The sequence below is a fragment of the Rhinichthys klamathensis genome, unplaced genomic scaffold (assembly GCF_029890125.1).
Source record: "Rhinichthys klamathensis goyatoka isolate OS25496 unplaced genomic scaffold, OSU_Roscu_1.1 h1tg000781l_1, whole genome shotgun sequence".
NCBI lineage: Eukaryota > Metazoa > Chordata > Actinopteri > Cypriniformes > Leuciscidae > Rhinichthys > Rhinichthys klamathensis.
In genome coordinates, this window is record NW_026607178.1 from 1,547,402 (window position 1) to 1,571,404 (window position 24,003).

Here is a 24,003-nt window from a genome sequence, read left to right on the forward strand (position 1 = left end):
GACAATTATGATTTTTTGTTTATATTATGCAAAGTTAATAAGGCATTAACTGACACTTAAACTGTAAATAATAATAATAAATAATAACATAATTTTATGTAACAAAGGGAACATTCAATGTAATTTTGTTAATATTATTTAAACCGGCATTACAGTAACTGACACTTAAACTGTAAACAAGAATAATAATAATAGTAATCTTTCATGCAACAATTAAATATGAGCATTTAAGGTAATGTTGTTTATAAAATTATGCAAAGTTCATAAGGATAGGCCTCAAGTGACACTTTAACTGAAAGCAATAATTGAAAATAGGCTAATAATAGATTATTATAATATTGTGCTAACATAATATTTCCAGTTTGTATAATGTGTAGGCACGAATGCTCTTAGTTAACTAGACCAAAATGATGCCTACACTGATTACTGCACAACTTTCTTAATTTCATTGAGCCCTCATTAAGAAGAAGGTCATTAACGAAGAGGCTGCTTCATAATAAATTCTCTATTGAATTACATAATCCAGCATATAATTATTGTGCTGGAACAGTGGGACTCAAAATACTTACAAATGAATACATTTGAAAAACATATCCAGTATAAAAAATAATAATACAAACTTATCATTTGATCTGGTTGATGAATCCTGGTGTTATAGTGCACTTCACCTCACTGGTTGTGTTGTTGCTCATTGGTTTTATGTTCGCATTTGTAAAAATTAAGCTCAGTAACAAAATAAGCAGTCAACAACTCTGAAGTGAGGTTTCAGTACAATGAGTAAATCCGTTGCAAATTATCTTTTTTTCTTCTTTTTTTAATCACTGGAGTACAGTAAAAGTACTAACCCACAAGAGTTATTGTAAAAAAAATTTTTTATTGAAATAAAAATTCAATTTTGCTTTGTCAACTAACAGAAATAAAATAAATTCATACTAAAATTACATAACTAAAATAGAAATAAAAAGTTAAAGCTAAATAGAAATGTTTAAAAAAACACTTAAATTACTAAAAAAATAAATTAAAACTAATTATGAAATATGAAAACAAAAGCTAATTCAAAATATTAATAAATAGTTAATATTAACAACAGTATATATATATACAAAAATAACACAAAAAATAGTTAAATTAGATGTTTTGAAACTAAAGAGATAGGACCCATACTATATAGGTACTGTCGCTTGTTAGATCAAAATAGTAGATTATAAGACACAAACACACACACAACCTTTCAAAAATACTCATTTTAATTGTAGAAGTACATTTGTCACAGTAGTAAATAGACAAACAGAATTGAAAATACCAAAAAAATATATTCTTCAATCAGCATCAAAGTTATGCAAACCACAAACAAAAAAGGAAGCTAAATAGAATTGCCAGCTACTAATTACAAGCTCCCTGACCTTTCCCAGCAATCTTTTTTGAACACTCTAAAAGAGCATTATGAATGTCTTTAGCACATGAAATCTGTGATTTTATCATACTGAGATACTGAGAGTAAGATAGAGACTCGGTTTGCACCGTGTCTGGCTTGGTGGCTGTAGGTACGAGATTTGGAGAATGCTTTGTGCTGTCGATGCTCTGTGAGAGGCACTCGTGGGCCAGCCGCTGCAGAAAAATAAATGTGTTCATGTTAAGAAGTTGAGCCATGATTTAAAATCGAAATCATCAATTTAATAACATATAATTGAATGACATATTCAACAGAAACACAACAATTCCTTACCAGGCAGAGTTCCAGTTGATCACAGAGAGCATAAAACTCTTCTAAACTTTTGTCAAACCGCTGAACTGCTGCATCATTACCTTTCCTACATTATGAGAGGTGAAATATATATTATAGATTTTTTTATAATATATTATAAAACTTGTGTTATGCAACCATAACATTTTCTGTAATATATGTATATGAAGACTTCAGATGCAAACACCTTGAAGTCTGCCTGACGGGTTTTTTTTTCAAATGAGCATTTTTATCAGGCTACTATGTTTAGATTCAGTAATTGTACTTAAATGGCAATGAAAATGTTATTAATCAGTTATTGAAATGGCTTATTTTCAGAAATGTCACTGATAAGAGTAGAATTAAAAACGCAATTTTTTGAGTTTTTTTTGCATCTGAAGTCCTTCACACACACACACACACATACATATATGTATGTATGTATAAATATATATACACACACACACTCCCGAGATCTTTCTATAATTGTTAATTATAATAGGCTACAGAAAGAATTTGAATAGGGATCTTACTCTGTTGTTCTTAAGCCGTTGTCAATAGCAGTATTATGCCCAAAATTTAATGACGCAATGGTCATGACATTCTGAAAACACAAAATTGTAAATGAAAGTTAGTTTCTGTCTCAAACAAGTACTGTTATAGCTCGCATGCTCAATGAAATACACCAAACAAACCTGTAAACTATCTTTGAGCAATGGAATCAGCATTTTGAATCTATGAACGGGGTCAAAATCTTGTTGTTGACTGAGCTGTTGAGCTTGCGGTTGCTGTAAAACAGCCGGTTGCTGAACGCCCATCTGAGCATTGTTAGTGTTCATCTGCTGCGACGCCATTGTTGATAATAAACTCGACCACTTCCGCTTGAAGCTACAGTAACGGATGTGAACAAATCAAGCGACAAACGTCGCTAGCTAGCAAGCAACGTTAGCTGTTGTCTAGACAAAAAAAAGCAAAAAGGCGTCTTCTCACAAGAAGACAGAGCCGCGTTCATTCTGTGGGGATATCTGCGCACTAAAACGTGTAATCGTTCACATTTAAGAATCGAAATGATTGTTACATGACATAATCCGTTTGTAAAAATCTTTCTGCACTAACTACAAAGGATTAACTCATTCAGCGCTGAGAAAAGTAACAGGAACCACGTGATAACGCGCTACTACAGAAGAGGGCTGGATGATAATTTAAACACTTATCTAACATTAAAGAAACTTAAATCAGTAGGCTCCAAATACACAACAAAGAATTTTAAAAGAGAATTTTTTTTAGATTCATACATTACCAAAATTTCCATTCAACTAGCTTATTCTATTTCCGTAGTCCATATGTTTGAAATATTAATAGCAGTTGATTGCTGACTCGTTGTCAAGGCTTGATTAAAATAAGGTTTTCAGAAGCAAAGAATAAAATAATTTATTAATTACAAAAAAAAAAAAAAAATAACAATCACTCAAACTCACCACGTTGTCATCATGCGAATAACCATTAACTAGCTTTCGTGAGCGTTTACTGCAACACTGGTTATTTTCAAGTCAGACATGATGAAAGTAATAACGTAAAATATTTGAGTCAGATTAATTTAGTAACCGCTAGTGTTTTTGATTTGCTAAAATGAACCGGCTCATTTTATGTCGTTTGGGTTCGCGACACTGGTCTACCTATATTAAGAAGTCAGATTTAGATTTCTCACAATAAATAATGCAACGAATGTAGTCACAATCTGATAAAAGGCAGATTTTTGATTACAGTTGTTTCATAAAAAACACGATGGGTGAAATGAAAACTAATGGCGCCATCTAGAGGAAAATCTGTGACTACTGCGCTATTGTCATAACTTTATAGAGACTCTCGCACATTTCTTTTGTTGATGATAGGTGATTCGAGACTACACACAATCTGCTTAAAATGTGATGGGGACACACGACACGGCCGTGGGAAGTGTGAACAGAATGATCTGGTTTCACTGATATTATTTTGATTCATTAAAACGAACTGTTCAAAAGAACCGACTCGCGGAAATGACTCGGGCTCCCCCTCGCTACAACCAAACAGACTGTACGGATCTAAATGTTAAAATACGGTAATGAATTTATCCGTTCATTAATTAAACGTGATGCAATCAGCGTCCGAATTCGTTCACTTTCTAACGTTACCCATGGACCGTGTGTCATGAAATCCTGGTTTATTGAAACGAACCGTTCGAAAGAACCGTCTCGCGGAAACGAGTTAGACTCCCCATTGCTACAACCAAAAACTGTAAGAGTTAAAACCATAGACTGTAAAAAAAAAAAAAAATAGACCGGTAATTACATTGGTTTCAGTTCATTAGTTAAACTTAACCAGCTTCCAAATTCGCTCACTTTCTGGCAATATAATGGACCATGTATCCTTTACTAGTGAAAGGTTGAGTGCATTTAAACAGCAGCATCCCAGTAGAAAGGAAGTTGTCACGGTAACCCGGATGTACACAAAAACACGTGTCGGTGCTTTGCGCGTGTGAGAGAGGGAGTGAGATGTAAGTACGGCGTAAACCTAAATTAATCTGAAATTAGTTGTGGAATACTACTGTCGTATGTTTTGGGGATGTGTGAAAATGAATTTCTTCCAACAGCACGATCAGTTTTACCATCTGACCAGATAAGCAGTCAGATAACTGTTCACTGTTAGATTGCAGACTCTATAAACTTATTATCACGGTTTACTGTGTTTATCCAATATTAGCAGCGTTTGCAATCATGTTTGCTGAAGAGGAATGGACTGATTCTCCATCAGCAGATGGAGCATCTCACACTGTTAAAGTGTCTCCTGCCCCCTGCAAGGTATTATTATTTTTGTCCCTTATTTAATAGAGGTTTGTCACTTGAATTTAATTTTTTACCTGGCACTTTTATCCCAACAGGATAAGTCTGTGGCTAAAAAAAGTCTTTTGAGAACCTTGCAAACGCTGGGGTCAGTTCCTAACTGGGAAATTGAGAACGTTTTTGAGGATAGTGACGAGGAGAAAGACGCCTCTCCTGTAGTCCAGACAACGAAAAAGAAAAGGTGCAAAAAGCGTAAAAGAAGGTCTAATGCTGATAATGAAGGGAAGCAGCAAAATAAAGTAGATTCACCTGAAACGCCTACGAAGAAGCAGAAGCTAATGAAGAAGGCCGTGAAAGGAATAAGTGAGCGCATGTGCTACTAATTTTATTTGTCCAACCATCGTGAACATTACTGACTTTTTCACATCAATTTGTATTTGCAGGTTCTAAGGTGTCACAAGAGTCCAGAAAAGATAAGAATGACATAGGAGTCAGCCCTCTGTTGGAGAAAAACGAAAGTCAAGCAGAGACAAAGCTAAGCAGAAAGCAGTGGAGGAACAAGATGAAGAACAAAAACCGGTGTAAGAACAAGTATCTTACGAAAACGACAGGTGTCGAGGATGCCAATGTAAAGAAGGAACCCTTAGTTAAAACACAGGACATCAGCAAATCCAAGAAAGTGCAGAAACAAAAGTCCCAAAAACTGACAGGTGTCGAAGAAGCCAATGTAAAGAAGGAACCCTTTGTTCAAACACAGGACATCAGCAAATCCAAGAAAGTGCAGAAACAAAAGTCCAAAAAACTGACAGGTGTCGAAGAAGCCAATGTAAAGAAGGAACCCTTTGTTCAAACACAGGACATCAGCAAATCCAAGAAAGTGCAGAAACAAAAGTCCAAAAAACTGACAGGTGTCGAAGAAGCCAATGTAAAGAAGGAACCCTTTGTTCAAACACAGGACATCAGCAAATCCAAGAAAGTGGAGAAACAAAATTCCAAAAAAACGAAAAAGTCTTGTGGAAAGAATGGTATTTCCTCCGCTACAGATGATGTTGAAAATGGCAAAGACTTTAAAACAGATAAAACTTCCAGAATAGCAGATCACTCTCTTAGCAACGGTAACATCTCACATGAACTGGCAGGAAAAGAGAAACCTTCTAAAATGATGAAAAAATTACAGGCAGAGAAATTGCGTCGTATTTTAAAGTTGAGTCATACTGATGACGGTAATGAAGCCACAGAGGAACCAGAAGAACCAAAAGGTACAAGAGTGAATGTGAAGAGTGATGAAGAGCAAATGGCAACTGACCCCTCAACTGCTTTAAGGACAAAGATGGTGAGGCAGTTAGAAGCCGCTCGATTCCGCTACATCAATGAGCTGCTTTACACGTCGACCAGTCGTGAGGCCAAACGCATGTTTCAGCAGGACCCAGAGGCCATCGCGGTTTACCACAAGGGCTACACAACACAAGTTCAGCACTGGCCCACAAACCCTGTGGATTCGATCATTTCCTATATTTGTCAAAAGTGAGAGAACATGCTTTTTGTTGATTTCTGTATGTAGGATTATATTCCAGGATGACAGTGTCAAGATTCATCAGGCTCAAATTGTGAAAGAATGTTTGGGAGGGAGCATGAAGAATCACTTTCACACATGGATTGGCACCTCTGAGTCTTTGAAAGTCTTTTGAGATGTGCTGGAGTAGACTTCACAGAGTCCTCGACTCTTTCATTGTCAATACAAGATCTTGACCAAAAGTTGATGCACCTCTTGTGATGTTATTTCCATCAAGAGGTGCATCAATTTTACTTCATGCTCCCTCCCAAACATTCTTTCACAAGTTGAGTCTGATGAATCTTGACATTGTCATCCTGGAATATAGCCATGATGTGTCTTCCTAGATGGTTGTTTAAGAAATGAAAAGTTACACACTCCATCAATTAGGGTTAGAGAACTGTTGCCAAACATTTAAAATGCTAGAAACATAATACTACTCATTGCAATAATGATCCAATCATAGACTTATAAGCATCTAAATATATACATTTATTTATTTATACAATTGTTTTTAGTAATAACAACACAATATTTTATAATCATGTAGTATATTTTTGCAGGTATGATGTGTGTGTGTGTGAATATATATATATATATAATATATATATATATATATATATGTGTGTGTTTATTATATATAATGTTTTTAATATTATTATTATTTTTTTTTTTTATATATATATACAATGTTTTAAAAAATAGCAAGAATAGAAAATAATATACATTCACATCACGTTTTGCTTTATATGATCCTTTTGTCATGGCTACTATAGTTTTTTTGTTCTACAGTTATTTGTTTGTTTTAAAACATCTGGCCAAACTTGTCTAAATTAAATCACAGGTTGAATCCGAAATGTTCACTTGAAGGAGTGAATGAAAACAATTGAGTGAATTCGGACAGCCGTTGAACGTACATCGGTTGTACACTCGTTATTGCAGTGCAATGTGGGATAGAATGAGTGCACTCAATAACGTCCACTATGGGTTCGGACACCACTACAAATAGCTGTCCCCTCAAATAATGTCCCATTTTATGGTATAGGGTGCGATTTTTGGTTTCAGCCACAGTGGTCATACATGGAATGATCTTCCATGTATGGAAGGTTTTTTTTCTTTTTGGATGTCGCTAAATGCCAATGAATTTCCTTTTCTTTTTTTCAGGCCACCTTCTTTAGTTGTCGCAGACTTCGGTTGTGGTGACTGTAAAATTGCACGGAGTGTAAAGAATAAAGTACACTCTTTTGATTTGGCTCCGGTTTGTGATCTTGCCACTGCATGTGACATGGCAAACGTAAGTTGTTATAATAGTAATAAAGCTTTTGACTTGTAATGCAGCCAAAATACTAAAGGCAGCACTGTTTAATACTTTTTCACAGGTCCCGCTCCGTGATTCTACAGTAGATATTGCTGTTTTCTGTCTTTCTCTGATGGGGACAAATCTGGGAGAGTTTTTGGCAGAAGCAAACAGAGTCCTGGTGATGGGGTAACTGCCTCATATTATTGATATTAACAATTCCTTTAAAAAGTTTATTTTAAAACACAAACCCATTGTGTGTCTAACATTAGCCTTTATATATGCTCTTTTCCAAAACAGGGGTGTTCTTAAAATTGCTGAAGTGGCTAGTAGATTTGAAAACATACGTTCGTTCATTGGTGCACTGTCAAGTCTGGGCTTCAAGATAGTCAATAAGGTAATGTTCTGTTTATTTCCAGTGTACGTACAGTACTGTTCAAAGTTTAGGGCTAGTAAGATTTTATTTAAACCATCTTTTCAGCAAGGATGCATTAAATTGATTAAAAGTGACAGATTTCTATTTCAAATAAATGCTGTTCTTTTGAACTTTCTATTCATCAGAAAACGAATTCGGAAGCTGATTGCATCAAGTTTAACTAATAAACTGATAAAGTCATTACCGTGTATTAACACTTAGATTCGTACAGTCTTTGGTTGTAGCGAGGGGAAGCCTGAGTCATTTCCACTAGTTGGATTCTTTTGAACAGTTTGTTTTGATGAACCAAAATAATAGCCGTGAAAACAGATCATTCTGTGCAAACTTCCCATGGATATTAGTGTCGTGCATCCCCAATGAAAAACCTAATCCTAATGGTCAGGAGCTGGTTGCACCAACAGGGCTTTACTAAGCCTGGTCCTAACTGCTAAGTAGGTCTTAGTTAAGACCAGTCTTTAGAGTTCACCTAACGTCGGTTGCACCAACCAAACTTAAGCCTAGGCTTTACTACGCCTGGTCTTAGCGTTGCGCGTTCATGTGAATGGCCACGGATATAGTGGTTGCCTAGCAGCCTGCGTTGCTGGGTTATGCTGTAAACTATCTTCTGCAGTTTTGTTAACTTGTAGCCGTATCAATGGAGGATCAAAGAAAAAGGAAAGGAAATTTCACCGACATCGAAATACTTAAGTTAATAGAGCTGTACAGTCAGCACAGGCACACACTGACTGCCAATGGATTTGTGGACATTAATCATGTCTCCAACAGTGTTTTGAAACGCACTATTTGCATTAAAACATTAACATAAAAATATAACATTTCCCTCTCTCCGTGCATGCGCTACGCGGTTTGGAGCGTCTCTGTCTCGCATGCACGCTCACTCTAGATTCCGGGAGATTTAAACTAATTTGCGGTATAACTAGTCGATCACGAGTGGCTCAACAGGTAGATCTATAGATTAGATAAACTCATCTTTCAGGCATTTGACCGACCGGGTTGACACTTCAGCGTGAGAAATAGGGGGTGTGGCGTGTGAGCGTGTGAAACCAATCAAATGCGTGTGTCTCACGGCCAATGCGTGAGAGTTGGCAGCTCTGTATATGCCTAGATTTTGACTTTACACCTGCTACTGACTAGGCGTAAGATTTACGCCCAGTCTTAGCAAGAAGAGAACTTAAGCCTGGATGGTGCAACGGTCGTAACTATTAGGTCGGACTTAGAATGCTGAGTTAAGACCTATTTACCTTAAGACCAGGCGTAAGCCCTGTTGGTGCAACCGGCTCCAGGTGACGTGTCACTTGACACAAATTGATCATGCTATGAAAGAATAGCATACTAGAGTGTCTCAGCGTGTTAATTGTCCCACACCCTGATAAAGGATTGTTAGCTGCAACACTTCTTTTTAATGGCATTTAAAGGGCATATTCCAGGTTAGAGGACCCAACGAGTCAATGTATAGAATAATTACGTATGAACTAGATTTTCTTTAAAATATACGTATAAATACCCTACAGAGGCGTCTGGAGTTGTTTTTGTAAGAAAATTTTACTTCCGCATCTGAAAATGGGCGTGACGTAACGGGCGGGAGAGCGGTCGATTCAAACAACAGGAAAACAACGGATCGCAATGACATTTCGGACGCTGAGGAAATTGTTCATACTAACTCGTATGACGGACCACAGCCATACAATTATGAGCCTGCTATGCTGCCAAGAGAGCAGGGACAGGCCAGGATTAATGTTAGACAGAACAACGGCCAGAGGAGACAAATTGAGTTGTGGTGTGAGGAGAACCAGTGGAGAAAAGGGCAGGTGTCTTGGTGAGAGACCAGTGTTAGCTTATAGATATATACATGTTCGCTAAAGATATACACTGTGCTCACAATATTGTACAGATTATTGCATTGTATATCAGTTAACAGCAAAGCTATTATTGGTCATCTAGGAGTATTGGAACTTAATGTTACCAATAACAGAAACTAATAAGCTTTGATCAGCCGTATGTCATGCTCATTAATATCCGTCCAGACTAACGTTACGTGATATAACTTAGCGGCTTCTCATCGAGAGACGGAGAGATATTTGTATTCCTGATACACGTTTTTGTTCCATACGTGCTTGTGTGGGAAATGCGAGGCAATGTTCACAGCCGAGGAAAGTCAGTGCTGCAGGGAAGTCGATGCATAATGGGCCTTAGTGCACCTGCACAAACCGCACCAGGCACTAAAGATAGCACCGTCTCGATGTCCTGACAGGCCGGAGTTTTTACAACCTCCACAAACACAATAATTTTGATGATGATAAATTGAAATACAAAAACTACCGAAAACACACTGACTCACGACCGCTCTTACTGAATGCCAAAATACTGCACTGAGCTGAGGCTCCATTTCGTGACGTAAAATGACGCGATGTTGAGAAAAAAAAAAGAAGCAGTTTTTACGAGCAGTCAAAGAAACACTCACTTTATCTACTAAATTATGTCGTTTTAAAACATTTTAAATCCTGCATTTCCTTTTAATGTGGTATTTTCATACAAGGTTTATATATTCATTTAGATTTTTTTTTTACCTGCAATATGCTCTTTAAGCCATAATTTAATAATGGCTTTTTAGATCTATTGATCTTGAATAGATCTATTGATCGATCATGTTTTTCATGAGGCAAATAGTAGTTGGAAGACTTGATAGTTGGTGATCATGATTGAGGGGCTGTTCACAGCAAACAGTTTTCAACTAAAAACGGGGAACTTTTAAAGTGTTTGGTCGTTTTGGGGCGTTTTGGGGGCCTGAAAACGCAAACTTTTGGAAACAGGTTTCAAAGTGCAATTTTTTGACGAGACCGTTACTAAACGATACTACAAAAACACGAATTTGTGAAAAACGGTGAGGCGCGTATTGTTTCTCTAAAAAGTGACATCGCCAACTACTGGCCTGGCATGCATAATACAGCATTTTAATCATTTTCGCTGATCCGTGTGAACAGGGATCGTTTTAACAACGTTGTCGTCTTGTGTAAAACTCATAGGACAGCTGTCAAACAAAATCTATCCAATCATTAGAATAATCTTCTTCTTAATTTTCATAAATGATTGTTAGTTGCAGGTCTAATGCTGAATTAGGGATGGAAAGTCAGGCCAACTGTGCAGTGTTGCAGACTAGGATTGTGCTGTTCTGCAAGTATGCAAATCAATAATGGAATATATTAACAATTACACTAACATAAAATGTTCTACTTCCTCAGCTTTTCAGTAAAATAATGGAGATTGCAACAGATCATAATTTATTAATCAAAATGTAGCTTCAATTTACTATATAATGAATGCAAGCTATTTATTTCCACTCATTTTTCTTTAGGACACAGAAAACAGCCACTTCTACTCTTTTGAATTCACAAAGACAGAAACAGCAACAGAGAATGCGAAGAAAGCTGGACTTCAGCTGAAACCTTGCCTGTACAAGAAACGATAAATATGCATAAAGTAAATATTTTGCTTTATGGTTGGGACTGTGTTGTGTGTAAGAAAAGTTTTATCAGCAATAATTCAGTTTAAAGCAAGGGGCAAATATCCTCTTGACATTGTATTTGTAACCTTTGTAAATCAATGTAACAGGAACATCCATTGTATAAAAAAGGCTTTAATGTGATTTGTGAAAGGCTTTGTGAAAAGTTTTATATATTTGCTTATGATTGGAGTAAGCATTTACCTGCAAAACAAACTGACTCCATACGTATTTTAATTGGTCAAGTATTTTATTCTCTTTTTACAAGTATCACAGTGACATTATTTCACCCAAACATCTTACAACAGAACATTAGCAACACATAGGAAGTCCAGTCGTCATTCAGACAAAGACTAAATATATAAGTATTATATAAGTAGTAAAAAAATCAGACTGGACAGTTGCAGTACTTCACAGATGTATAGATTCCCCCACCATACACTGCACGGTCACCAGAGGGTGCTACAGCGTTACAGATTCAGTCAGTTTGTGCACTACAAGTCCAGTTGGAATTAAAGCAAGATAGAAGACAACAACCAGACGTTTAAAGTATATGTCTGTGCAAATCAGATCAAAATAACAATCTAAAAAGATAGGAAAACATTTATTACAAACGTGCTCATAAAAACAATGCTACTTAATTATAATGCTGAGAGTAATACCAAGCTACTTAAATCTGGGACTTTGCCCTACAATCGGTATTGGTAGTTGAGGAATACGAACAAATATATATCACGAACACTGATGCAAGGCAATTCCAATGTAAATATACAGTGGTGTCCAAAAGCCTGAGACCACAAGTGAAATTTCCATATTAACAATTTCTCTTTCATTACCAGTTATATTATTTTATATGAAAATGAATGATTTTCTAGGTATGTTCCCCTTTTTGAAAGCATGCACCCAAGCTGGCCTGAACTCTAAAAGTATGTGCAAAAACTGATATATTACCTGCATAAAACCCAACCGGCGATTCACACAGTGCTTTTAACATCTAAAACAATAGAATAGTGCACAAGCTCAGCATAGTGCGGCCCAGCCTCGCCTGGAAGCCCCGTCCTCTCTGGGCAACGAGGGTCCTGCATTAGAGCTGATAGAGACTCGCGCTCTCTCCTGTTCTTCTGTTTTAAATAAACAAACAAAAATGTAATACTTTATTTAAATGAGCCATTGATATCTTATTGGACAAATGAATTGTATAACACTTCCGAGTACCTTTTGTGATGAGTGACTTTTCCCACTTTTACTAGAAAGAAATAACAATTGGTTAAGACATGTTCATTTATATATGTCTGTTTCTTTGTACAACAAAAAAAGCATCACTTTTGCAATTTTAATTGACATCATCAGTCTCTACCACTGAGGCATGAACAATCTGTTTATGTCTTGTGAATAGGAGAGTAGCGGTAGATGTGGTTTTTCGTCTGCCAGCTTGCGCAAGCCACCATGTATCCTGTTTATGAACACTATGCATGTTATTGGTATAGGTAAGATACCTTGCTTCCTGTTTGCCTCCACTAATCTCACCTGTATGGTAATATATATATAAAACTAAACTGTACTTAAGGTTGTTAGAAAGCAACTCTACTCACCAGAGGACAAACAAAACGATGATCAGGATGAGGGTGATTGCAGCGGCTGACGTGAAGCAGATGGTGATGAATATCACTGGAAAATCAGACATAGAATTCTGAGCTAATTCACAGCACATCTATATACTACCAATATTGATCATCTAGACTAGGGCTGATATGTGCAAAACTCACGGTGTTCAGTCTCTTCACTGGTTACATCCACACGAATGAAAACTTTAGCCGTGTGGTGCTGGTACGAGACATCGCATATGTACAGTCCTGCATCCAGTTCAGATACTGGTTCTGTAAAAACTAATGCCATGGCAACAGTGTGTGCTGCTGACCCGTCCTCCCTGGGATAAGAACAATGGTGTGTGTGTGTGTGTGTGTAAAAAAAAGTCCATTTATTCCTTAGAAACTAATTGATGGAACATAGAGAAGAATTTTGGATTTGGAATTTTGGTCTAATCCTTTAAAAAAGTTAAAGGAATAGTTTACACAAATAAAAATTCTGCAATCATTTACTCACCCTCATGTCATTTCAAACCTCTTTGACTTTCTTTCGTTCATGGAACATGTTCACTTTGCTCTTCTGAACAGAATAATAGTGAATGGTGACGCATGCTGTCAAGCTCCTAACTTTTTTACATTTTTATTTTACTTTGTGATTTTGTTATTATTATTAGTTATTATTATAATAAATATTTCATTTCAGTTTTAGTAATTTTAGTACTTCACTGATTTCAGTTAGTTGTTAAGGGAACATTTCTAATTTACGTTTTTATTATCTAATATTTCAGCGTTATATCAATTAGCAAAAACAATTTGTAATACATGTAGTTTTGGTTTTAATTGACAATAATACTCTAGTAGCTTGACAGCATCTGTCTCCATTCACTTTCATTGTATGGAAAAGAGCAGCATGAACATTCTGCTGAATATCATCTTTTGTGTTTCATAGAAAATCATACAAGTTTGGGAAATTGGGATGAAATGAGGGTGAGTAAGATAATGTGGTAGTGTTCATTAAAAATGACAAACTTAAGACAACATTGCCCTGTGATAATAGTAAAAGCATGTGATGGTTCAAGCAAAACGAATACTCTAGAACTTCACAGTCTGATGCAGTGAAACATTATTGTGAAAACTTTAACTAGCCCTTCTCTTCTCTATTTATCCCTCTGGGTGTAAAAGGAAAATCAATGTGCCACATTTAGGCTTTAAGAGAGAGTGCTGTGGAACTGCACCTTAGGCCGTGATACTGTCATGAGGTTTTTTCAATTTTTTGAAGGGCCCTATATGAATTCTTAAGTATGTCGTGCCTTATTTAAACATGCATGACTCAACATACCTGTAACATGTTGTCTTGTATGATGATGCATTGCCGTGGGCTCTGAGAAGTATCTTCTGATTAGGGAGGTTTTCTTGCAATGCTAATCGATGCACATGCTGACCATGACTTCTACGATCAAATGTGGTTTTGTTTACAACCTCAATAGATGAGATAGCTGAGTGGAAGAAACAACAGATTGCATTCAGCAAATAAAATACATTTAGCCAGAAATGAAGAGCCAGAATTTATGCCAATGTTGAGAAACACTTACAGTATTTTGGAACACGAATCGCCAGTCTCTCATCCCTGCCGAGCTTGTTCTGGATCAGACATATCAAATTCTTTCCCTCATACTGACTGAGTTTAAATTCATAAGTTGCATTGACTTCTACTTTAATTCCGTCATACTTGAACTCAGTAGTTGCTGGAATTACGGTGTCTTCATCAGGAAGGACCCAGGATATGTTGGGTTTCACCCCTTCGCCGCTATACTCGCACACAGCATGCCAAATATGTGTGTATCTCTCTTCACCCAAAAACACACGGCTTGCAGACGGACCTAATAGCAAAGAGGTTTTCATTACTTGATGTATCGGCCAGTGTTTCCATTAGCTATATAATCTTAAGGCCGATTCTCATTGCACCGTCCAACACCGTCCAACAGCAACAGACACATACGTCAGGTTTTGGTGGATCAGTGTGTTACCCCAGTCACTGTCTGTTGGTGTAGGTCAGTGGTTGTTTTCACCGATTGAACATGTTTAATTGGGATTTGTCGGTAGTGGAATGTCTGAGACGTACTGTAATCTGATGATTTTCTGTGTTGGTCGGCGTCTGTCAGTGCAGTGTGAATTGGCCTTTATTCAGCATGAAATGGAAATTCACCCATCTATTTTCTAAATGCATGTTATTAATCTTAAAGTGAACCATTCATCATAAATATATGTACATATATATATATATATTATTATGCCAACTGCTGTTGATTAAGCTTAACTTTTACAAGAATATTTCTTTAAATTCCAGCAATAAGCAGCACACCACACAGATTGGTACAGTTTCACAGTGATATAGTGGCAATTAGGTCAGTTAATGGTAATTTAGTTTCCTAATGTAATAATTAATACATTTTGGCTCAAGAGGGGTTTTGGGGTTAATGTAATAATAAAACGTACCTAAGCGTGGGAGGTCAATAGTCTTGTTCTCTGGTTTCTCAAACCCTTGAAGCTCAACCGCACAGGTTACACTGCATCCGGCATGCGAGTAAATAGGAATAGGTGCCGCACTCTGGGCGGCAATCAAATGACTCTGCTGAAAGTCAGCCTGACTCATTACGAACTCGCTAGAGCCACTGTCAATGCCATGGCAGTCTACGGCCCAGGTGATGGCTGCTCCTGGAGGCTGGCTCTGCACTGAACACACCAGCCATGTGTATGCAACGCCACTGTCCCATTTAATACTAGACTGCAAGGTTATATTTGGTGGTGCTGCAAAAAAGACCAAAATCAATCAACTACATGTCAGAATGTTTGATAGATAGCTGTTATACAACCTAGTCTGTCTGTCTTTCCATCCATCCATAAAAACATTAGATAATTTGTTTTCAATGGTTTATGTATGACAAACTTTGCTTTTCTAGTTAAAAATTACAGTTTCGTCTTTGAATTTCAATTACAACTAAATTCGAATGTCAATTCTACATCCTGTTAGCTACAACAATTCAAATTCAGGAATCGAATTTAAAAGGCATTCCCATTTAGGTTCAGAATGGTGCATAACCCTGCTACATGTTTAAACATCTAGAGAACTAATTTAGAGAATAAAGAGGCTTTGTTTATGATGACTACAGCTATCAGTGGGACACTTACCACACATAGGAAGAGCAATCTGCCGCCTCTCTTTTTCCATGAAAGCAGGATGGTCGACTACACACTCAGCTACATATTCCCGTGCCATGCACCTGTGCACAGTCAAGACACTTTTGACAGAATAAGATCCATTATAGGATGTGACATTAGACTGAATTGTACTATTCATCTCTTGTGAAATGATCCAGGACACGTTTGCAGTGGGAACAGCATTGAAGGCCAAACACTCAATGTGAATGTACTCTGAATTCTCTTCTAAATTCAAACTGATGTTTGGGGGAAATGTCACTAAAAACAAAAACATATTTAAAATGTAAATACAGTGTAAAATGTGAATACAGTTTTATGATAAAATATTATTACAGCAAATACAATACCTGGCAATATAACTTTTGGATTCACTTCAATTGTGAATTGCAAGGACACTTGATGCCTACGGTAAGAGGCCTGACAGAGATACTGTCCAGCAAGGTGAAACTCTACAGGACCTCTGATAGAGATATCACTGCCAACCACATCCACATCCTCAGGCAGTGGTTGGCCTTCCCTTGATTAAATGAAACAAAAGTGCAGAGCAAGCATTTCACAACTTGTCTTTATGCTGTAGCAATTATACTAGAATCCAATATTTTTATAATGTGGAGGAAATTGTCTATAACTACCATTGTGTTGCATCAGTATATTATTAATAACTCTTACCTGGAACAGTTAATTTTATAACTTGGTACATTGCCCAAAACATCCATCCTGATTGTAATGCCCACGTCCCCCACCTCAAACGCCAGTGAAGTCTGATTCTCACTGTTAATGGGATCATCAACGTCCTTCAGCTGAAGTGAGGAAAGATCTAGAGGAACAAAGTTTTACAAGTGAGAGACCGCTTCATGCTACAGTACATATGTGTATCTATTCAGTTTAAATAGTGCTGGTATACTCACAGTAAATTGGCAAAGTGATTGTCCTTGTGTTTATGAAAGGGAGAAACATGTAGCCAAAAACACAAGAGATATTTTCTCCTTCATAAGGATCTGATGGGAACCGGGAAGAACTGATAACAGAATCTGGTTTGGAATCATTTTTCAGTAAAGATGGTGTGTTTTTGAATTCAGGCAGTCTCCATGTGATATTTGGATGTGGCCTCCCCCCTGTTGCCATGCAGATGACCTCTTGAAAGTCTTCTCCTCCTTCTTGGACCAGGACGGTCTCCATGCTCATAATAGGAGAAACTGATAAAAAGAAGAAAAGTGCCAATATGAACAGTGGAGGTTCATGAAAAATCCTCTAAGAGACTATCCTATTTAGAAACCTGAGAAGTGTATCTGTTAGTATGATCTTAAGGTTAAACAAGCTGACATTTGAGTTTAACTGAGTTTTATCAGCTGTTCCTTCTGTTTACCAAGCTGTTGGAGATGCTAACTTTAGCCCCAACAAGGACAATTGGTTTAGATGTCATGTTTCAAGAAATAACAAAGGGTGAATTCTCTAAAAAGTAGCGGCACTTTTGCGTGCAGTATTTCAGTGCAAAACCCTATTCACTAAACACATGCAATCTAGTTTTGCTAGGCACTAAATGCACTGAAATAGCGCAGTGAGTATTCAAATTAAGCTGTTGTTGTTCTTTTCAGGCCAAACGCTATGCTTTACGTAAATGCTACTTTATATGTAAAATTTGCCTTTATAGATTGTGTCGTATAAACATACATACTTATTTGTATATAAGTAAATATGTTAAATTACAAGTCAAAAATCTACTGCAATTAATTGCGCTATTACCGCTAACATAAGGCAGGAGGTAAACAGAATTTTCGTTCTTGTACATTTTCTATCAACAATAGCTGCAGTAATTGAACAAATGATGGAGAACAGCATTATAACTTGGCATATATCAAGATGCATGACACTTTCTGCATTTAGAAAGCAGTTTCATGTGCCTTGATCCCAGGGATTGCTTGCTAAAACACGCATGTGTTCTGTAATGAACTGTAAGAAACAGAAGTGCTGACATTTATTCTTCACAGTTTTCCTAAGTTCTTGAATTCTAAAAGAAAAGCTTCAGAGTAGGCTATGTGACTTTTGTGGTCAGACAGCTGCTGCAAATACCGCAGGAAACACTTGCAACACTGGCGCAAAGTGCAGACAGGATACCAACTTGATTTCTCAGTTGTACCTTTCAGGTTTCATAAAAAAAACTCCAATGCACAAGAACAGAAAAGTAATTTATGTTGTCTGACACTCTCTGGTTTTTCCTAATAACGATATCTCTTTTGATTATATGTACCTATCAAAACTGAACTTACCAAATGTGTCCACCTCAATGTCGACTCTTTCAGGTTCAGTAAAAGCTGAATGATTGACCACACAGGTAACAGTGCTCTCATTATTCATAATTAAGGGGAAGCGCAGTACACTGATTGAACTGGTTGTGCCATTGGGATGAACTGTATTAGTCATGTTCACAGAGAATATGTCATCTCTTGGAAGGGCACCAGAGATCTCCCATCTAATCACAGCCTTAGGCTTGGCACTGGAGGCAGAGCAAGTGACAGCATGGTAGAGGGTCCTGTTCACAACTTCCTTCTTCACAGTTATGTCAATATCAGGCCGAGCTTAGAGACAAAACAGAGATACTGATGAGTTTTGCATGCAAGTAATCTCAAAATTAAATGAATAGATCACCCACATTTTTTTTAAATGTCTTCATTTACTCACCCTTCATGTCATACATAATTTTTTTTACAATTTCAAATTACAATGAAAGTGAAGGGGGACTTGGGCTGTCAAGCTCCAAAACTGACATAAAACACCATACATGTAAACCATTTGACTTGTGCCTTGCAGGAACCAATTGTTCCAATGTTTTGTGTGTAAAACCTGGCGTGACGTGTCTTAAAAAGTGACATATTAACAGCTCACTGTTATTGCTTTCATTGTTTGGAAAAGAGGGTCCACACAATTTTGCTAAATACATTTGTGTGTGTGTGTTCCATAGAGGAAGAAAAGTAGGTTCAGTACAACATGAGAGTGACTAAATGATTTGAATTTCATTTTGATTGAACTATTCAGAAATCCGTGGCTTATTCGGTCTTCACACTTCAATCTTTATTCATACTCACCAATAACTCTGAAAAACATGGTGTCCTTTATTTCATCCTCATCAGAGTTAAAGATGCATGCATATTCTCCCTCTAGGTCGAGACTTGTCACGTTTATCTTTACAGTAAGGTTTGTAAGTAATGCCGGGACATCAAAGTTTTCTCTGTTGAAAGGCTTATGCTGATTGTAGCCTGCCATTTTCTTTGACTTCTTTGAAGAATCCAGCCGGTTCCAGGAGGAGTAAACGATTTTACTTTGTCCAATGTACAGACAATGGAGGTAGACCTCCTCTCCCAAAATCCCTGTCACAGTTTGGTCGAGAACCAAGTCTCTGGCCTCTGAATCTATATGTATATAAAAAAGGAGGGGGACCAATATTACTCAAAGATTTAATGACATAGTCCATTACAGTAATCATTATGGTAACAACTAATTTTATTTGTTATTTACGTTCAACGTGTCCCCTGCTAACCCCACATATATAAAGCACAGTCAGGGGAAGTGTCAGCACTTGGCACTCTTAATAAACTTTGACAGATTTCTTCATTCGTGATAGGGCGGCCAACAAAAGGTTTTCTTGACATGTCCATTTAACACTCCCAAACATTTTGTGAAATTAATCCTGAAGGACATATTATGTAACCCAGAGTAAATTAAGAAACAACATTCTTAAAAGGATAGTTCACCCAGACAAAAAAGAAGTTCTATCATTATTTATTCACCCTCATGTGGTTTCAAACCTGAATGACCATTAATTGTGGAAGGCAAAAGAAGACATTTTAAAGAATGTCCTAGCTGCGCTTTTCCATATATTGAAAGTTAATGGGGATTTGGCCTGTCAAGCTCCAAAATAACAAAAAACACCATAAAAAGAATAGAAAAGTAGTTTTGTGTGATATACAGTGAATTAATGTGAATTAATGTGTGAATTAATACATGATGATTAACTAACTATATTCTTCTATGTACATTTCTGAAATGCACTTTCTGTAAAGCTGCTTTGAAACAATATGTATTGTGAAAAGCGCTTTACAAATAAATTTGAATTGAATTGAATTGAATACAGCAAGTCTTAAGTTATAGGCTACTGAACTTTAGGTCAGGTCATCTACTTTTTGTGGTGCTTTTGCATCCTTTTTGCATCCAGTCTCCCTTCATTGTGATGGAAAAGAGCAGGCAGCACATTATTCAAATATCTCATTTTGTGTTCCAATGAAGAAAGAAAGCCATACAGAATTTAAAAATGACATGAGGGTAAATAAATGACAGAATTTTAATTCTAGGTGAACTATAAGGACCATTCACAATTTCACACTGTTCAGAAAAGCTAAAATTATCTTAAAAATGCAATGTATCGGCAACATTACTTACAATGTTTAAAGGATATGCATACGGTCCTGATAAAAAAAAATTACATCAGCTGCAGCATGCATTGAGTCTGGGATGGAAATTGAGTCGCTTTGCACGAGAGGAAGCAGATGTTTTTGGTTTTTCAATCATGTGACACGATTTTCCAACACAGGTCTTTCACACACATGTTGCGTGCTGCTGTAAACCACACACATACCACTGTACCTGATTCATCGTCATTTAACTGATTACATGCAAACACAATTCTGTGTTCAAAATCACAGCTGCTGAATGCGTCATCACTACACTGATTTGATACCGTTACAAATCTTGACAAAGATAAGAAACACAAACTGCAAAACACAATTGCAATAGACATTGTTATGTTTATTCACTTTATTTTCTGAAAAAAAAGATGAATCTTGCCTTGCTACTGTACATACTGAACAATTTAAACCACATTTGACTTTTTAAAAAAATGTAATCTTTTCTAGGGATCTAATTTCATCACTCAGTACTTCCAAATAAATACAAGACAGAATTTATTGTTCCATGCCCCATTGGTTTCAGAATGAAAGGGACATGTGGTTAAATGTTTCTTTAAGGAGAGGACAGTGGAAATCCCTAAAGCAGAATTTGTGAAAGAATCTTCATTCATTGCATGCAGCTCTTCTCAATTAGCAATATATATTATCATTATGATAAGCATCACTTACTCAAAATTCTGCTGCAAAAACAGCCAAAGCTCAAAATAACAATAGCATCAAATCAAATAGCATGCTAATTTAAAGAAATAATAATAATTTTTGGTGCACAATTGCAGAAAATTGTCATTCCCTCCCTTTTTCTCTGGAAATGTCTTTTCAGTGTGAACAAACTGACACATATTCAAATTAAATGTACAGGTTGTGTTGATATGTTTTACCAAATGCTTCTAATTTACATTATTCCACCCAGAAGCTGCCTGTTATAGCCTACCATATAATATGCAAGCTATTCAAAAGGGCCAGAAAATACAACAGCATCATCTGATACAGGCTGCTCAAATTAAGCCAAAAATGATTAAACCTGAGAGGATATGAACCTACCTTGCAAATCCATGCTGTGAGCAAGATTCAGAACCATTCCTAAAATAAAAAATATTGGCAGGCCCATGTTGAAGTCATTAAAGAAGGCAACTGGAGCAAAAAACACTTGAATGTATGTGCCAGGGTGTGTGTGTGTGGTTGAATCTGTTAGGCTGTGGGGCAGAAGAGGTCATAGTCAGCTGCCAATGGTGTGTGTGTGTGTGTGTGTGTGTGTGTGTGTGTGTGTCTGTGTATGTGTTCCTCAAACCCCAAAATACTCACGCTTTGAATAACCCACAAACTGCTTGTCTCCACTATATTTTTAAATCATTACCATTTATTATGGAAATAGATTTGATATAGTATCTTTTTTTCCCTGTATGTTCTGGTGTGACAACAGGTTATGATCTTACGGTAATGAAATTATAATTACTTTATTTACCATTTACTATAATTATAATTACGTTAATGAGTTGTAGGTGTTTAAAAATGTTTAAAAAGATAAAACCACACATTTAAAAAGATATACCACAAAAGTTTCCTTTTACATTTTACTGCCAACCATTCAGACCAAAGTCATATTTAGAGACACTGGATTGGTCCCATTAAAATAATTTTGCATAAAAAAAAGAAAATGACATTAAATTACTAGACAAAATTTGTCTTTATAGTTATAGTAAGTAATTCTCATAGTGGAGAAGCAGTCAAGACAAGTCAAGCTTTCCAACCCCGTCACTAAAAGTAACTGTCAATTTGTCAGTTATCATTCTTAGTCATACATCCCCTTTCAGTAAGTCCCATTTGAAAAGTGAGTTGTAGAAAATAGAGGTCACCGTTTAGGAAACAACACTAAATCTGTTGACTCATCATACTGAGGTTTCAACGACATTTTTACTCATTCACCGAACAATGAGAAAGAAGTTTCAGTCCACGGCAGACACCGCTTGAGGTTTCTCAGTTTCCTACTTCAAATAGCGGGTGTCAGGAGCGTTTGCCGTCTGTTTTGTTGAGATGTACTGTTACTTTCTGAGGATTACTGTGCACAAAAACCGTCTCAGATGCAGAAAGATTTACACATTCACTCATATCATAGACATATTTTCTCACACGTGAACACCACAGAATGACGGTTATCAAGGTAAACAGGAAGACTATGAGCCAAAGCCCAACCTCAGCAAAGGGTTCCTGTCAGTCACTGTTAAAATCTCCTTTAAAGGCAGTCAGTGGAGCTTGTGCAATATAGGCACTCTGTTTTTTCCACGCATACATTTTCTGGGTTTTTCTTTTCTTTTCAGTTCACTTTTCAGTAAACTTAATTTATGTTTAAAATGTCCTTAGATTGGTATATAATGATACTCTACCATTGCCACATCAGTTTGGAGGGACTGTAATAATTGCAATAGCTATGTGGCTTTTGGGGATACACTTTGATAAGGTGTTTGCTAGCACTGCTAATGTTGTGATGCACTTTGACAAAATGCAAATGAAAAGCTCATAAGGCAAGGCAAGGCAAGGCAAGGCAAGGCAAGGCAAGGCAAGTTTATTTATATTGCACATTTCATACACAATGGCAATTCAAAGTGCTTTACATAAAAAAAATCAAAAGAAATAGGAATAATTAAAACAGTTAAGAATAAAGAGATTAAAATAATCAAAAGAAATAAGAATAATTAAAGCAGTTTAGAATAAAAAATAAAATAAAATACAGTACAAACAGTCGGACACAAGTGGCACAGTGCTCATTCAGTAAATGCATAGCTAAACAGAAGTGTCTTGAGTCTGGATTTGAATGTGACTACTGTAGGAGCACATCTGATCTCCTCTGGAAGCTGGTTCCAGCTGCGGCTGGCATAGTAGCTAAAAGCAGACTCACCATGCTTAGAGCGAACCCTTGGTATTTCTAGCTGATGTGATCCTAATGATCTGAGTGATCTGTTGGGTTTATATTCAGTGAGCATATCTGCAATGTATTTAGGTCCTAGGCCATTAAATGATTTATATACCAGTAATAATACTTTAAAATCAATCCTAAATGTAACTGGGAGCCAGTGTAAAGACCTGAGGACTGGTGTGATGTGTTCATATTTTCTGGTTCTGCTCAGAATCCTGGCAGCAGCGTTCTGTATGAGCTGCAACTGTCTTATGGTCTTTTTAGGAAGGCCAGTGAGGAGTCCATTACAATAATCCACCCTGCTAGTGATGAAAGCATGCACAAGTTTCTCTAAGTCTTGACTGGAAACAAAGCATCTAATTCTTGCAATATTTTTCAGATGATAGTATGCTGATTTAGTTATTGATTTGATATGACTACTGAAACTAAGGTCTGACTCTAGAGACACACCCAGATTCCTCACTTGATTTTTAGTTGTTAGACCCCTAGCGTCAAGGTATG

General features: G+C 36.7%; 3 protein-coding genes across 4 annotated transcripts; 1 reads left to right on the top strand and 2 right to left on the bottom strand.

Annotated features, from left to right (window-relative positions):
- Positions 1-1,229: 1,229 nt before the first annotated feature.
- On the bottom strand, positions 1,230-2,647 carry med29 (mediator complex subunit 29). The gene is made up of 4 exons (XM_056243146.1): positions 2,419-2,647; positions 2,257-2,327; positions 1,727-1,811; positions 1,230-1,608 (listed from the first exon to the last, which is right to left on the bottom strand). The coding sequence occupies exons 1-4, from the start codon at positions 2,575-2,577 to the stop codon at positions 1,384-1,386; spliced, it is 540 nt and encodes a 179-aa protein (XP_056099121.1). The 5' UTR covers positions 2,578-2,647; the 3' UTR covers positions 1,230-1,383.
- Positions 2,648-4,185: 1,538 nt separating this feature from the next.
- rrp8 (ribosomal RNA processing 8) lies at positions 4,186-11,574 on the top strand. Of its 2 annotated transcripts, none has more exons than XM_056243119.1 (8): positions 4,186-4,256; positions 4,463-4,560; positions 4,641-4,905; positions 4,986-6,066; positions 7,259-7,388; positions 7,474-7,580; positions 7,692-7,788; positions 11,180-11,574. In XM_056243119.1, exons 2-8 carry the CDS (start codon positions 4,477-4,479, stop codon positions 11,291-11,293), a joined length of 1,878 nt encoding a protein of 625 aa, XP_056099094.1. In that variant the 5' UTR covers positions 4,186-4,256; positions 4,463-4,476; the 3' UTR covers positions 11,294-11,574. The 2 variants fall into 2 exon arrangements, 1 of the variants encoding a protein (XP_056099094.1); XR_008805832.1 differs by lacking the exon at positions 4,186-4,256 and adding an exon at positions 10,922-11,002 and having other exon boundaries at positions 4,263-4,560; positions 11,180-11,280.
- On the bottom strand, positions 11,558-21,823 carry si:ch211-149e23.4 (uncharacterized). The gene is made up of 14 exons (XM_056243117.1): positions 21,633-21,823; positions 19,215-19,538; positions 18,399-18,707; positions 17,040-17,327; positions 16,801-16,948; positions 16,479-16,648; positions 16,102-16,389; positions 15,409-15,720; positions 14,505-14,792; positions 14,252-14,408; positions 13,093-13,253; positions 12,919-12,994; positions 12,542-12,572; positions 11,558-12,447 (listed from the first exon to the last, which is right to left on the bottom strand). Exons 1-14 carry the CDS (start codon positions 21,697-21,699, stop codon positions 12,301-12,303), a joined length of 2,766 nt encoding a protein of 921 aa, XP_056099092.1. The 5' UTR covers positions 21,700-21,823; the 3' UTR covers positions 11,558-12,300.
- Between the last annotated feature and the right edge of the window lie 2,180 nt (positions 21,824-24,003).